The 16,478-nt window shown below is 39.3% G+C and overlaps 1 protein-coding gene across 10 annotated transcripts in view; it reads right to left on the bottom strand.

Annotated features, from left to right (window-relative positions):
* Positions 1-3,239: 3,239 nt before the first annotated feature.
* The window catches only part of LOC135473929 (tropomyosin), a 33,950-nt gene continuing 20,711 nt past the window's right edge, over positions 3,240-16,478 (bottom strand). For 2 of the 10 annotated variants that reach the window (XM_064753871.1, XM_064753880.1), the window contains 4 exons: positions 15,934-16,009; positions 12,650-12,712; positions 11,002-11,071; positions 3,240-4,489 (listed from right to left, as the gene is read on the bottom strand). In XM_064753871.1, coding sequence (XP_064609941.1) covers positions 4,407-4,489; positions 11,002-11,071; positions 12,650-12,712; positions 15,934-16,009 — 292 coding nt within the window. In that variant the 3' untranslated portion in view covers positions 3,240-4,406. Of the gene's footprint in view, positions 4,490-6,958; positions 8,534-9,094; positions 9,190-9,929; positions 9,993-10,684; positions 10,755-11,001; positions 11,072-12,649; positions 12,713-15,933; positions 16,010-16,078; positions 16,155-16,478 lie in introns of those variants that run through there. The other 8 variants (XM_064753877.1, XM_064753876.1, XR_010444605.1 and 5 more) reach the window with 7 other exon arrangements.

The following is a 16,478-nucleotide window of genomic DNA, read 5'->3' as shown; positions in this document are numbered from 1 at the left end:
ATAAAAACATTTGTATTCGATAAGCTGATCTAAAAGGTAGACATGTGATCATGTATTCTGCACAGTAATTACCAGTAGCCTATAATGCAGCAAGCATTTGTCTGCGGCTACATCTGACTCCGTAGCGTATATGTGCTAAGGTTGACAGATAAATGTTTACACAATGGGTGTTTGACGAAATACCTGGACATCTTAAAGAAGGTACGCGAACGTGTCGTCTCTGTAGATCTGTAATCTGTCTTTAGTTCAGAACGTTCAGGCTAAGTAAATGTCCATCAAGCACCACTCAGCGAAAACCTAAGAATGTAGTTAATTGCACGCCGTAACCTGTACCCGGATGTTCAACAGTTCCTTTTTCACACGGCAATAAATTGTGCCCGGTGCATTGATGTAAAAAAACGCTGCACAGAGACGTCATTTCGTTTGTCATCGTCTTCTGTCATTGTTTGGTTAAGTACATTTGGTGAAGTAATGGATATAAATGCATTTTTGTGCTTTGATGCGCTGTTCGACATTTCAAATACGCTTTCCATGAAGGTACTTTGTAACGGCAGTATTTATTAAATTTGTTGGTCTCACATATCAACGGAGTTCCAATTCGATTTATATTTAGGTTGTTATTGTATTGATGTTTGCTTGTCGAACACAGAGCAACATTTATGGAATTACGGCTGGTGTGTATACTATCTGCTTGTGTTCGAGTTACAGACATTTCAAGCCGATTTGAACTCGACATGAAATACCTCATGTGTGTCTGTCATTGTCTGTATGAGTAACTATTTGCTTACCTTACATTGTCTGTATGACTGACTACCTGTTTGCCTTTCAATGTCTGTATGAGTGATTACCTGTTTGCCTGCCATGGTCTGTATAACTGACTACATGCTTATGTGACATTGCCTGTATGACTAACTACCTGTTTGTCCTGTCATTGTCTATATGACTGACTACCTTGTCACTGTCTGTATGACTGACCGTTTCTTAGACATTGTATGTATGCCTGACTACCTGTCTGTCATTGTCTGTATAACTGACTTCCTGTTTGCCTGTGGTTGTCTATATGACTGACTACCTGTTTGTATACCATTGTCTGCATGAGTGACTACTCGTTTGTCTGCCATGTTCTGTTAAACTGGCTACCTGTTTGTCTGTCATTATATGTATGACTGGCTACCTGTTTGTCTGTCTTTGTATGTCCAACGCCTGACTAAGCAAAACCAAATACATTAATGTTTGAGGTGAAATCTGCAGAGAATTTAAGTATATTTAAGCACATAGGCTAACAAAGAAAGGAGCGACAAAAATGACCAACAATACCATTATTCGAACTCCTACAAACATCGAACAGAAATTTGGACAAATTGCAGCGTTCATGTGCCGCGGGTCTTGGACAGTAGACCCGCGGACAGTAGTAGGACCGTATGTCTATCCACTGATTAGTATATAATGTACAGAACAGAAAATGAACAGAAAATGTGGACGTTACTGTTAAACTAAAAAAAAACATATATGAGTTGTACTTCTTTGATACGTGTACATCGGGCACATGCTGTAAGTTTGATTTATAGTGTTTCTTTGCACCGGTAACACTAGTATAATAAAGAAACTTAAAACTCTCACGTATATGCAGTTAAAGGTGTAACGGTATTTTTCAGACACGTGTGCAGGTTGTTTGCGGTAGCTAACATGTGCAGTCGAGAAGTATTAGTATACAGCAGTATATACTGTGACAGTTCTCGCGGGCTGGTAAGCCAGCCATCTGACTCTCCATATATGGCCTTGTAACTGGCGGTGTCGGAGGGTTATTTTCGGACGAGGCTCCCTAACGGAAGCAGCTGCTCCCACGTTGATGGGTTTACTCCTCACGTAAATGCTGTTTACCTTCTCCCTTGAGTGTAAGTCCTTACTTATCATGGTATAGCAAGGTAGCCGTATTGCACGCTCTTTCTAGAGGAGTTCACGTGTATTATACAACGTCTCACTAACTTAAGACTTCTCTATCGCATAGGATATCACCATAGAAATAATTAATAGGATTGCAGTTACTAAAATTTTTGAAAATATAAAGAGATTTCTATACTTATATTCTGTGTGCATAGGGATGCTGTACCAGATTTGCAAATTTTAAACCCTTATGCCTGACTTGACCTCGGCTTCAGACCGTGTTTCTCTAGGTTTAGCGTATAGGTGATCTAACTACAAAGTTATTTTTGTGCGGTTTTCGGTTTGATCATGACTTTGCATCGGACAGATCTACCAGATGATAGAAACCAGTCTGTAGGGACTCCATACAAACAGGTAGTCAGTCATACAGACAATGATAGACAAACAGGTTCAGTTATACAGACAATGGCAGACAAAAGGTAGTCAGTCATACAGACAATGGCAGACAAACAGGTAGCCATATTGGAGTACTTTGACTTTAGCAGCCCATGTTGACAGGACTCCAATATGGCTGCCTGGTTATTGTTCTGCCAAGGTGATGACGTCACGTGGAACTCTTTTGTAAGATAACAAATACCCTTTGATATGCATCTCGCTACCATAAAGTTCCGAGAAACCACTTTGATGTATTGATTCCCATTTTGCTGATTAACGCCATACTTAAGAATTTTTCACTTGTTAGACGACGATCAGTTTTAGGCACCATGGCTGGAGAAAACCGGAGTGTCCGGCGAATAAACCACTGATCTTTGGCAATCTACTCAGGAATTTTCTCACGTGTGAAGAACAAATACGCCCACAATATTCGTGGAAGGCAAGTGGTCTTCAGAAAGAGGGAGAAAGATAGAAAGAGAAACAGGAGCATCCCCAGCTGCTTAATTATTGCCACCTAGGTCAAACAGTGAGAGCGGCGGAATTATACACTCAAACAAATGATCTGTTAAATTTAACAAAAAGTAAGCCTATGCTGTCTGAGTGATGCTAGAATATATTCTATTCTTATAAGACAGTATTGTGTCATATTTAACACAATATCCTTTAGTCTATACGAATGCTTTTGTGGAATTAATAGAATTTATGTGTTATATTTAACATAACAATATGATGTAATAACAGAATACATTCTAGCATCACTCAGACATTCTTAACATTCTGTTAAATTTCACAGATCGATTTTTTCAGTGTAAATTCTCTGTCCGTGGCCGGAACCACATGGAAGTTTCCGGGTATAATCCGTCATGCAGGTGTGACAATTAGAAAGAATATTCATGAAGACAAGGACGACAAAATCATAATTATCAGTCAAAGAAACATTGCGTTTATTCCAGTTCAAATCATACAGGCAATATCCAGGCCTAAACTATACAATAGATTGAAGATTGACCTTTCCGCAAACAAACGACAATATCAACCCGTCAACATTCAACACAACTGGTTAGGATAAGGTATCTCGTGATAATATGAGACATAAGACTATCACGTGACAGCCACGTCACACCACACCCGGTTGTTGTCGAACGTCTCCGTTTGCTGGACCGCAACGATAATACCTGATGCTGTTCCTTAATTATCATTTTCTTCTAGGTTGGATATAAAGCACATGGTACACGGGATATTTGTTTTGTTTATGCGTATACATTCAGCTTGAAACATGAAGTAAAGCTTGAAGGAGTCCGAGGAAGCAGAGGGAAGGTTTAGAAGAAAATGTGTACATCCATAAAGTTCTGTTGTTGTTGTTCTTGTCTTTTTTTTCTTTCCTGTTTATATTTTTGTATTTTCACATTACTAAACTCTGTCAACTACTAAAGAAACTACGGCCGGATATTGCCTCGCCAATCGATTGCATCTCGCCTGAACGAGTCGATGGAGACGGTCGATTGGCGCGCTGGTCCATCCGTCCACAGAAAAGGTTATAGGGGTTTTTTCATCACGCCGCCATTTTGAATTTTGATATCATCCAAGACAAATATATCAGGGAAAAAAGAACAATACCAATGTGGACAAAAGTGGCAGCCAAAAACTTCTTCTGGAGAGCGCTAGATCAGAGAACTCGTGTCGAGTTGTCACGCTTGTCGCCCTCTTGCACGACTACAGCACATAGAGGCTATCACACTTATACAATCTCTCAACAAATACAGGCACCAATGGTTTTACTTTTATAATGTCTGCTTTGTTTTTTGGAAATTTTGTCTTGCGCGGTGACAAAAAAGTTGCGAAACAGATGCATGTAAGGCTTAACGAGTCTCTGATTCCAGCGCTCTCGGAAGGACTTCAACGCGCGATGGTCGCGCAATCCTTGCCTATATTGGTGATATAGATTTACATATATACCCATGCGAAATTTTTCGCTCGACAAGCCCATTGTTAATCCTCATTTCCTGGTGCCAAAATCTACCCCCCTACAGATTGGTTTGTGGAAACGTTCAGTATGAGATGTGTAAGTTTTAGCTGGGACTGATTGCCTAGTAGCCGGCCAGTTCGGCGAACGTTTGGTCCACCTCCTCGCTGATGGCTTTGTACTTCTCTTTCTCGGCCAGAAGTTCGTCTGGAATAGAGAGGTTAGAAAGCAGGGATCAATTGGCAGCAAAGTGCATCAAGAAAACCTTTAGCAATGTATGGACAGGCGACAGACAGTAGCAGATTAAATGATTCGTAGGACTTGCTTTCATTGTTATATTCAAGGAAGTGCTTGCCGAGAATAGACGAAGTAGCTGAGAAAAATTAATCGAGGCTATGTAAAACAGTGGGAATATTTTTAAGGATTTAAAGAGAGGTCGAAGTAAAAGTGAGACATTTCTGTTAAAGATATTCTACTGAAGACAAGGACGCAAAGAGAAATAGAGCTGTGATAGGTGCAAAGACATGTATGGACAGGAACAGCAATTGGGTAATGCGAGCTTCCCAGATCCTGTAAAAAGCAACCAGTTAGCAGATCTGAAAGAAATGAAAATGTGTTCTTGAGAGAGGTAAAGGCTCATGCAGGGTTAACATTTCAGCATCGAAGGAGGATAGAAAAACTTGGTTTTCCAGACAAATCGAGTACTTAATCTTGTCATTATGAAAAAAGGTGCATAAATGTTCTGGTTTGCACAGGCAAGTAAGATCTTTTCCTATTCGCGCGACACCTCAGTACAGCACAAGCCTCTTTCTCCATAGGATCGTACCTGTATAACAAGCGCATATTTTTATATGGAGTGAACAGATATTTATTGGGCTGTTTGTTTTACTAAATATTGACATCTTGCATCATAGGTTCTTTCCGTTAAGTTTTAAGACGTAGATCTTCACTAGTCAGGTCTAATAAAATAAGCCGTTAACACAAACTTCTGAGATCTTAATTTAACTTAATTGGCGTTTCAGATGTAAGTTTACAGGTATTTTTACCTGATGTTTTCTTCTTATCAGGTGAACAACCAAAATGCTTATGAGAAGGGTACATTGACCGTGCTGCTCTGTATTGGAAGAACGTCACCATGCAATCATGCATAGATCATGTGAACGACCCATGGGATTTGCGAACACTATAGCCTTCGATTCCTTTAACTGGTTGTACTTATCTCTGAAAACCTATATCCGCAGCTACTGAATTTAACTAGTGGACGAGCTGGCTTTGCACAATCAAGTGTTCCTGACTGGGCGAGTTCTCCAGACTGCACGCCTTGGTATTTTCGACAGGGTAGAAAGGTTTGCATGTCGAAATGTGGTAATGTGATTGGTTACACGTGACGATTCTCGTAACAGACATTCGTATGCTGATCGTCTACCACAACAGCCGTTCCATTTCAAGGCTTCGACACCGTGGACCTGTTAGCATCCTGGACATCGTCACTCCTAGGCCACCGCACCATTCGCCACTCGGAAAGCTGTTTGTTGGTTCAACTCATTGTTCCAATCGTTACATTATTGGGCGGGCGGGCGGGCGGGCAGGTAGGCCTTTTTTCTATCTATACCCCTCTTCCTAGTCTCAATGGAGGACTTCTACTTAAATTCTGAACTCCCATGGAGAGTGACAGACTGGGTTGCTTGGCGCGAAGTTTCTTTACCATGTTGGCTGCGACATTCTTTCATATCACATGTTATCGGCGTCTTGAATCGACACGTTATGTCCGATAGGACTGTTCTATGCGACTCCATGCCAGAACAGTGCAGCAACAATGGCCCAATCAATGCAGTTACCTTTTCTGCCTTCCCTCATCCCCATAAGCACACCAACCTTATGTGCAGAATACAAACACTATGTGGTCATCTACACGCGTGTTGTGTGCGAGTTTTACTGTATCCTTCTCTCGGAACATTGATAGCTGAACTAAGATTTTATTTTGCAAGGGAAAGATAACCATGGGCGCTGACGTTTCAATGCAAACCCTAGACAGACATGTTAGCTGACCTTACAAGCGGAGCTCCTAGTTACATAGAACAAATTACCAAACAAGTTCCATGACCTTCCGCAAGAATGGTATAGTGACATTTTCGAGTTATCACTATTTTATACCGACGTTTTAAGGGTTATCATCGAGCGATCATGTTTTACGATCACACAATCAATGCGATTGTGTATTAAATTGTGTACACCTTTTTTCGGGAACATAGGAACACAACTGTGAAATCGCACACAACCGTAAGTACGTCAACAGAATGTATGTTGAGAGTAATCAGGAAATCAGTTATGCATGATCGTCCACCAACATCCGTTGGAATGAAATCGGTTCCCGTTTCTACTGGCATATACAATCTTTCAGCCAAACTAACATGCACTGTAGAGGACTAGTCATGGCTTTCGATGACCACATAACTTTACCAGAACTTCAACGTGTTACCCTTGGGCTGGTGTCGACGAACACGTTTTAAAACGCAGAAAATACTCACACGTGAAAAGAACGGGTCGATCCCCTTGCAAAGACCAACTATTTTTTTTTTTTTTGGTTGTGTTTGTTCTTTTACCAACAACGTGCAGGATTAAGAAAACCGGGGTTAACAAACGATTCAACATTCACACATAGAAAACAACTCCAAATGCATTCCAATCACAATAGCAGTTTTATTTTTGGGTATAAACAAAGAAGTGGCAATTTCCAGGCCATTAGCATGTGTAAGCATCAAAAGGATAAAATAAATCTCTACAATGTCGATAAAAGGTACAAAAAAAAAAATACAGGAAAGCTGGGTCGTGTTATCTCTCAAGGAGGGGAAATGTTAGTGAAACACACACCTGGGGGATTCCTTATCAAACATGCAGAGGAAGCGATCTGGTATTAACAGAGAAACCTTCCCGCTTCACCAGTCCTGTATCCCCCCCACACTCTAGGCCCTGCCCAAATATATATATATATATATACCTACTACAAATGTTTCTACGTATACATGCGGTTTGGGATCGCTACTCCTGTAAGTTAACCACAATGTTCAAAGCCAGTCTAGGAGGACAGAAAGGAGCAAGCAACGGACCGTCATTAGAAAATATTTTTACATCATTTAATGTTACAGGAAGTTCTTACTGGTAGCTTTTTTTTTTCATCTTTCTCTGTTACAGGCAATCAGACACAATGTCAGTACAAATGGCACATGCAAAATACTCATTTCATCAGACATCGCACACTTCATTCCACAGGCAGGTACCGTCTGAACTTGAGGCTTGTTCATTACAAACGCGCTGTACCAACAGTTCATGTACGTTTCTTGCCTGTTTTTTTTTTTTAGTATTTTTCTTTTATGTTTTTTTTTTTGGAGGTGGTTCTATTGTGTGTCATAATCTTTCTTTCTAAACATTTTCCCTTCGTATCACTTAAAAGTTTAGCTTAAATACAAAGATTAAGTAAATCAATATAAGTATTATACAAAAAGCAAGGGTCACTAGTCATGCCTAATGTGTTCAAGTGCATGACGTGGCACCATTTGCATGGAGGGTGATTTTGCCAGGGTGCTAGGCTTTGACCGGGCTATCAAAAAGGTTAAAAATCTAGCCAAATGAAATAATACAATGAGAACTACAGAGAGTATAGACAGAGAAAGAGAGACAGAGGTTTTAGCATTCCAGCTTCCCTGCAGTGCCACACTCTTCAAAGGGTAAATATTAAATTGCATTGCAATATGCACCAACATAGGGATATTACCTTCTGGGTAATATGCAAAAAAAATCAAAAAAAACCCGCTGGCCTGCAAGTACTCTGTTCTCTTCTCTAACTCTACTCTGGCCTAGCACCCATGCAAAATCACTGGTAAAACATGTACAGAAGAAAGCAACAGGCAGTTCCATCAAAATGAGACAAACAACAGTATATTATTCTCTGCCTGTTCCTGACCTGGCTGCTTCATACAAAAGGGGGCTTTTAGGACAACTGGTCTCGACCTACACTCAGTTCCACAGAAAAATGTTAAAAACACATGACTGAGTCGTCTTTAAAAGAATGCTTGGGCACGAGTAATTGTGCAGGTCTCAAAAAAAAAAAATCCCTCGATTGATTTTTATCTGCTTCACGAGCTCCCCCTAGGTTTGAAAGATGTAAACTTTAGTAGCCAGCCAGCTCTGCGAAAGTTTGGTCTAGTTCTTCACTTATCGCCTTGTATTTCTCTTTCTCGGCCAGTAGCTCATCTGAAAAGTGGAGACATTGTGATCAGATGGGACAACACAAAAAAAGGTAGGCAGTGGAGAAGTTCTGGCCTTCGTCCAGAACATCTGATGCACATTTAAGTTGAGGTAAGAAATGTCAGCTTATGGACAATAATGAACTACGACATGTTTCCATCAGTTAACTTGCACATCACTCAATGGCCGCTCAGGAACATATTTTTTTTCTTTCAAAATTGTCACTAGATGTTCTCCAGAACATAGAGTAGAGTTTTTGAGAGGGAATCAACAGAAATACTGATCAAGACATAGATTAGCTAAGAAAACTACTAAAAATGCTGCTCATTTTTTCTTCTTTGCACAACTTGGTAAAAATACACGTGAAACAAGAACACAGATATAAACATGTACTGTTTCCTCGCAAATGCAGTCAAACAGTTGGACATATTTACAAAGAAAAAGTTTCGTATAGATGTTAATATGAAAAGGTTTCCAGGCATACAAAGTTTAATGGTTGGATGATAGTAAAATGATGAGAAAAATACTGGTTGTAAAAAGTCAATGGTTTTGGGTGTGTGATATTACCATGAGTCCGGATTACATGCTGGCAATGTCGTTTAGGGTCAGGTCAATCTCCTCCTGAAGTTGCTTGTTTTGTTGTTTAGTTTCCTGCAATTCATCTGCGAAGAACACACACAGTCACAAACCATGCCGTTAATAAGAAAACCACACTCCATGCCATGGCTGACAACAACTTCAAAAAATTTACACTCGATTCAGAGAATGCAAGATTAGATGGCTTAATGGTATTTATTCTCCGAAATTTGCAATGTAAGTTTTCCAGTTTCTTTTTCCCTATGTAGTTATTACCAGTATGATCACTGCACAAGAACATCTTGCAAACTCTTTACCATAGCAATACAACAGCTACATAAAGTTTCATGCATTTGCTTAAAAACTTGGAAAAGAAGACCCTTTTTCAAAGAATGGATTTACTTGAACACTGCATTCCTAGTTAGGATAACAATGTGAGATTAAATCACAAAGTGATAAAACACTAGGAATTACTCAACTAAAAAGCAATCGCTAAATTACAACTTTCATAAAAAAAAAATTAGGTTAGAAAATTCAAAAACCAAACACATACTAATAAAACTAAATGAAACCAGGTGTCGTCATCTTACCACATCCAGCAGTTCAATGGCAAAATGAAAACCAATGTGGTCAAAGTTATACAGCAATTATCTCAGTAAGGGTATAAAAACAAAAAGTGCTCAGCAAGGAATGGGTCAGAAATTCTTAATAAAATTGTATCAAAATGATGGAAAGCTCAAAATAAGCTGGTGTCTTGACAAATAAGCAAAACTGCAATATATGAGAATAAACTAAAGCAAAGCACAGTGCTATGTACTTGCCTTACCAATGGTTTCTCACCTTGTCTTCAGAGAAACAGCAAGCTAAGGGGATCTTTTGAAAGCTACACCTACACAGTATTAGACAGTTGAATAAAACTGTGTTATGAGGTTCAAGTCGGAAATCCAGATTAGAAGGACTCAATGAAAACGTTCTATGACCAATGACTAAAGGTACATCAGAACTTCCACTTAAATGGATCTCCAGAAAATAGCTACAGGCAAAAAGCACTATCGACCTACATGATGGGCTTTCATGTACAGGTTTTCCGTATCACCAATGATTTCATTGATGTCGAAAACATTCCTTCAAGGTACATCTTTAGGTGGAACTCCAACTTGAATCAATTCAACAAGCTTTGTCCATTAATATTTAGAGGGTGTTGTAAAAGGTTAGACTCTAGGGTTAGTCAAGAGTTTCTCCAACTTGTGCAGAATGTTTGCACTATTCATGACCTTCTGTCACCTGAATTTCTCCCATCAATAAGTGGTACATAATTTATCAAGGCAGTGGACTCATAGTATTCTTATATGGGGAATTTTGCCGGCAAATTGTTCACTATCGAGGAAATTAAACTCAACAGCTTTCTGAAAAGTCGATTCAGCAGGCCTTCAGGTTCCAGATCCCAATGATGTTCAAGAAAAGAACCTCTGGGTGTGTCCTTGGATCAACAGGACAGGCATACTGGGGGGAGAGATCTTCCACTTAGCCCTGTGTGTGGACAGGACCTTACAGGCTAAATCGTGTTAGCTCAGGACATACCTTCCAACTCCTGCACTTCTGACTGCAGTTTTACCACATTCCTTTCTGCGGACTCGCATCGACTTTCAGCCTATAAACAAGAGCAATCAAAACTTGCATATAACTTCCAAACCATGCTTTAATGCGTGCACACAGTCGGCCTTTGCGCGAGGGGAAGGTTAATATCCAGAGGCGCTGGTTGTCCTGGTTTTTCCATCGAAGACCTGTAGGCAAAAATGTGATCAAGCAAGAGAGGAAGGCCATTGCTGTAAAAACCAGGCAATGACTGCTGCAGGGGGGAAGGGAGAGAACATGGGGGGAGCAAACTCTGCCATTACCTTCCAATCTGTCGACTTCTTTCTGCAATTTGGATACAGTTCTTTCAGCCTCAGTAGCCCGATGTTCAGCCTGAGAGAAAGAGAGTTGGGGTAAAGAAAGAGAAATCGTTAAAGACATGTCCATGGTTGGACGGGTCAACGAGGATATCTAACAAGCAGAGACAAACAATGACGATGACTGGCCACCATGCAGTATTCATAGCCATGCACAACATGTCAGGGATTTATCTGCAACACAAAATGTTAGCCTGGACACACCTGTCCATGGCTAGCTCTCCATGCAGTAGTACAAACTGATCTCTCTCCTACTGCACACCATTTCCTGTATGAAAAAACCCATGCTCAAAGACAACAGAGTTATCAACACCAGGACAAATTCACCGAGATCTTTGCCTACTTGTACTTGTGCTCCTGGTGATACCAGGAGTTATATCTACTTTACTCAGTTTTCCCAGTGACTGGGTCAATTAACATGAAAAAACAATTTACTTGTCTGTTTAGAACTAATGTACAAAATTCATGTAACACGTTTAGGTTAATGCATAGATCTCAGTGAACTGCCAGAGCACAATCAATCCAAACAAAACACAAATTTACAAGTTGGACTTTTAATGAAAATGTTCATTCAAACTGTTGATGAAACTATATAGTGTAAATTAAGTAACTTAATGAAGAGAAAATTGCTCAGGCACTGTATCTAAAAAAATCTGCATGCAAGGTGAGCTCTTACAGGTTTGCACATATTTCAATGAACATATTTGTTGACTAGTCTCGTTATAAACAAATAAGTACAAGACAAATACGATAAATGTATATTGTAATACTTCAGCACTAAAACACAAACCAGAATGTTTCATCCATCTGTGAATGGCAAATACCACAACAGTGAAGTTATTAATCAACTGTTTACAAACGTCAGTAAAACTTTATATGGCTTAGGTTGGCAGAATTGATATTTCATTAATTATTATTTTTTTTTTTTTTTGCTGTTTGTTCAAAAACTCAAGCTTTAGCTTTGGAGCCAAAGGAAGTCAATTCCATTCCATATAAACTTTGAATTCAGACAAAGAAACTCATGCATTCACGTCAAACAAGACCATTTCAAACAATTCTACGAACACTATTATGAATAAATGTTTTAGGCCATTACAAAAAGATTTAACAACATTAGGAACATATATTACTTAATAAAATCAACAACTGCTCAGTTTAAAATAATACTCAAGTTATTTTTAACTGATAAATACTGAAAATTGAATTTTGTCCTAACAGCCACACATTTCCTCTGATCTTTCGCCGATGCTGCAATGCTTTCTGATTACTGTACTTGCCCTCTAAAATTGCACCAAACTGCTTTTGTAGAAGCCATTTAAAGTCATAAAATGCTACAGAAGCATTTCATGTTAAAACTTGCATATTTTTAGTAGGGTGTCATCCTACCAGTTCACATAAACCTCAATACACCTTGGACAATGTTTCAGGCCAAATATAAGGTAAGAAAACTGTGATCTTATCAAATAATGAGTAACGCTAAGGCAGAAAGATCAGTGAATGTGCTTATAGTGTAACAGTTGTAATTGCTATTACAGTTTTAAAGCATGCTACATAGAAAACAACAAAAGGCTTCCCACTTAGGGGTGCAACTCACATCCTTAAGTCTCTGGGTCAGATCCCGAATAGTCTCCTCGTAGCTGTCCTCTCTCTGTGAAGCCTGTCAACAACAACCAATCAGAAAACATACAGCAATGTGCCAATCAGAATTCCAAGAGTCCAGTCAAAATCCACAGTTCTGTTTCAGGTACTGTCAAAACCCAGTTCTGCTTCAGGGTGGATGTGGTTTTGAGACTATGATGATAGCTCAAATGTCTGGTTTCATCACAGTAAAAGGAGAAAAAAAAAAAAAAAAAGTCCTTCAGGACAAAGGTTAATAAAATTTTGGAGAGGTGAACAGAACATTTCAGCAACCCTCCATGATTGCTCCACATACAAATCAAGGTATTTCAGCAGGACAGTTCTGTGAACAGTCCACATGAAATCACTTCTGTAACTGGACTGGAATATTTTATTCCTGAAGTACTGTTCAAACCAAACCTTTGTCATAAATGACCACAACTATTTTCACTATCCACTTTTATAAGATGGGAATGCTGGAATTTGAAATGAATCTTTAAAATGTTAAAGCAATTCCTGGTCCTTATTTCATTGTAAGCCTTCACCAAAAATGGCCAATCTGGGCAACAGCATAACTTTCCAAGCGAAAAAGCATCCATCTTGGCTTTCATGAACAATGCATGCAACCCGGACACTTTTTTAATTATTTTGTGACCATGAAATGAGGAATAGTCATCTCTGGTGTATTTATGCTTAGGGCATATTTCACAGGGGGATACTTCTGTTTCGTTTTGTTGCTTTAAAAGTTGAGCTAAAGCACCCAAACCACTTTAAACCCATTTTTATAGATTTTTTTCTATAATCCACCATAGTACAAAAAACACAGTAAATTCATCTAAGTAAGTGTACACCTGAACAACTTTCACAAAGTCAATCAGCCTTCCAAAACTATACCGCAAATATGAGGCTTCAAAATGTGCACCACTGCAAGACAGCGAAGCCATTTTTATGTTTTCATTTTTGGTCTCTTGTGTCAAATTGGTTCCTTGCTGTACACTTAAAAACTTCTACAACAACCGCTAATAAGAAATATGTGAAGATTTCAGGCAAGAGATACAGTATTCTTCATAATAGATGAATGTTACGAGGTCATGTGAAATGTTGATTTCTGGCACTGTTATACGACACCTGGTCACAGAGCTATTAGTAAGTCAGTACTTCAAGCCAGTTGTGGGTACTCAAGTACAATGGAACATTCATCGCTTGAAAGTTGTTTTTGTGGGCGAAAAATGCAAATATTCTGGTGCTATTCTTTCCACTATTTTTCCTACTTATGGCAAACAAATACCAGTGCTCACAATGGATTCAATACTGAGTGCTTAGAGTAACAGGCTGGTTATGATGGATGCTTCTAGATATTTGTTCAATGCTACTAAAGAAAGCATAACTTCAGTCGTAAAAGATATGCGACTTTTTCTTCAGCAATTCTAAGGCAGTATACCGCACAATAATGATGAATAATCGGTATGGTTTAAAAACTTTCTTTCTCGCTCATTCACTCTATCTCACCCTATGATTTTGAAAGTGAGAGAACAAAATTAATAAAAAAAGAAACTAGTATTCAAGTATTTTCTTTGCATATGTTATTCTCTGTTATGCAGGCATGCACCAACATTTCAAATCAGAACGACTATATTTCCACAGGTTCAGTGGACAGTCTATACACAGATGAGCGTTAAGTGGGCTGAGGGCACAGACCCACAACTCTCTACTTGTCCACCTCATGCACACAAACATATTAGTAATCGCATCGTTATTTCCGACGATGTCTTACGGAAATAGCAAAAAAGCCTGCAGAGGTGTTAGTGAGTGTGACAAAATTGATGTTAAGTAAATCTCAGGAACACAATAACCAAAAAAAAAAAAATACAAATAAATGTACACGGGAAAAAAAAAACCCAATAAAATAAAAGAAAACAAGATGATTACGATAAAATATCAAGCTTTGATATTATTAAGTTTCAGATGTGGCAGGTTATACAAAAGTGAAGGTCAGAAAATAAACAAGGTGAAAGCTACTGCTGAAATCTTCACATATTTCACAATACATTCTAGTCTACACCTGGGGAAGGGAATTGCTGGTTACATACGCTGTACCTTGTCACCATACACAGAGCCTGCCATGAGGCAGAACAAAGTCTATTCTCCAAGAAGACTTGCAGCTCATTAACATCGCCACGACTAACACCTAAATGTATGCTAACAATAAAAACGTCAGCCCAAAAAGGGTGGCTTAAAACACTGCAGTGCTTCAGGAAATCCACTTGCTATTATACCAGTGTTCAGGTTGCAACCACTTCCAGATGACCTTCAGACTCTACAAATTTTGTGTCCATGAATTTTCAATCCTTGTTGGCTCTGTCCATGATTACATGTCAACATTCATTAGGTTATAATGAAGCCAACAGAGTCTCTGTCCAACCTCTGACAGAGGTAACTATCCTTAATCCACATGGACAGGACACAAAACCCAAGGACTTTCTTTCTTAAGCAGGTTACAGCTGCAAATTTTGTTGCTTGTTGCTAAATCTTTGCCTTGTAGTACCATGAACTCCACCAGGCGGGTGGAATGTGCAGGGTTCGCTTTCTAGTAACAAACAGAAACAGTTTACATCAATTCAGACCAGCAGAAAACACAAGTGAACCACCTCTTAACAGATGCACACTTTCATTTCCTTGATTATTTTTTTTTTTTTTAAACACTTTTCAGTGGTTTTAACACTTTCAAACACAATCTTTCCACTGTCCGAAACTCGTTTCTGTTCACTCCTGGATCACTTTTGTCATCTGCTGGCCTTTCCACAGGAATATCCCTGTTCTTTGTAACATTTTAATCAACAGGCATATACAATTTTGTTTCCTTTCAAGACAGAACATGTGTGTACAGAGTTGTTGACCGCAAGAAGCCAACGCTCTGTACAACACTGTTAATCCTGAAAGCCAAGGTAGATCTCTGCTGTGGCGGAGATGCTGAAGGCTCACTGCAGACTCTGAAGGAGGTGGAGGTGTTGAAAAGGCTAGGAACTGACACGAATCAGGGGCAAGTTGAACTAACCCTTGATAGAAGAAGGAATGTTTGAATGTTAGACCAAGCACTCCAGATACAAATTTCATGTAGTAACTTCTCTTCGCCAATATAAAAAATATCAAAAATTATGGACAAGGGTATAAAAAAAAAAAAAAAAAAAAAAAAAATGAAGTTTCACGTGGTCATGCAATCTGAGGCAAGCGATCAACACCATGCAGATATGGTGTTTATACCTCTTGCTCACTGATTTCCAAAGATTTCATATTGTTGCCCACGACCTTCAATTCCTCCTCCAACTCAAGGATCTTTCTGAAAACATGAAAAACATGGATACCATTACAGTTCGAACTGCAAGACCTCCCCCAAGCCATGGCTTACCTGATCAAGCTGAATCTGGATGGTTTTGAAATTGTTACCACAAACCATAAGCTCCTCCTCCATTTCATATATTTTGCTGTAATGGCACAGAAAGAGCGAGAATATTAAGGAGGCCATCTTTTTCTGGGAGGTCGGTGGGTGTGCGAGATTGCATGTTAGGAGCCGTCCAGGCCAACTGAACCACTGGGCACAAGCTAGCCAGTTTTCCACACATGCCTTGGTTGTACATAAGTCCATCCAACAACATAATACGTATATCAACAGACTAAGTATGAAAACGGAACACAGGCCAAAAAAAAAAAAAAAAGAGCACAAGACCCCGTGCACAGCGACACGACGAATGCTGTGTACGCTGTGGTCTTTTGAGGGCAGTGGTTTTCCAACACATCCAAATTCAACC

Source organism: Liolophura sinensis, chromosome 8 (genome assembly GCF_032854445.1).
Source record: "Liolophura sinensis isolate JHLJ2023 chromosome 8, CUHK_Ljap_v2, whole genome shotgun sequence".
Lineage (NCBI taxonomy): Eukaryota > Metazoa > Mollusca > Polyplacophora > Chitonida > Chitonidae > Liolophura > Liolophura sinensis.
This window is presented reverse-complemented; position numbering and strand designations above follow the sequence as displayed.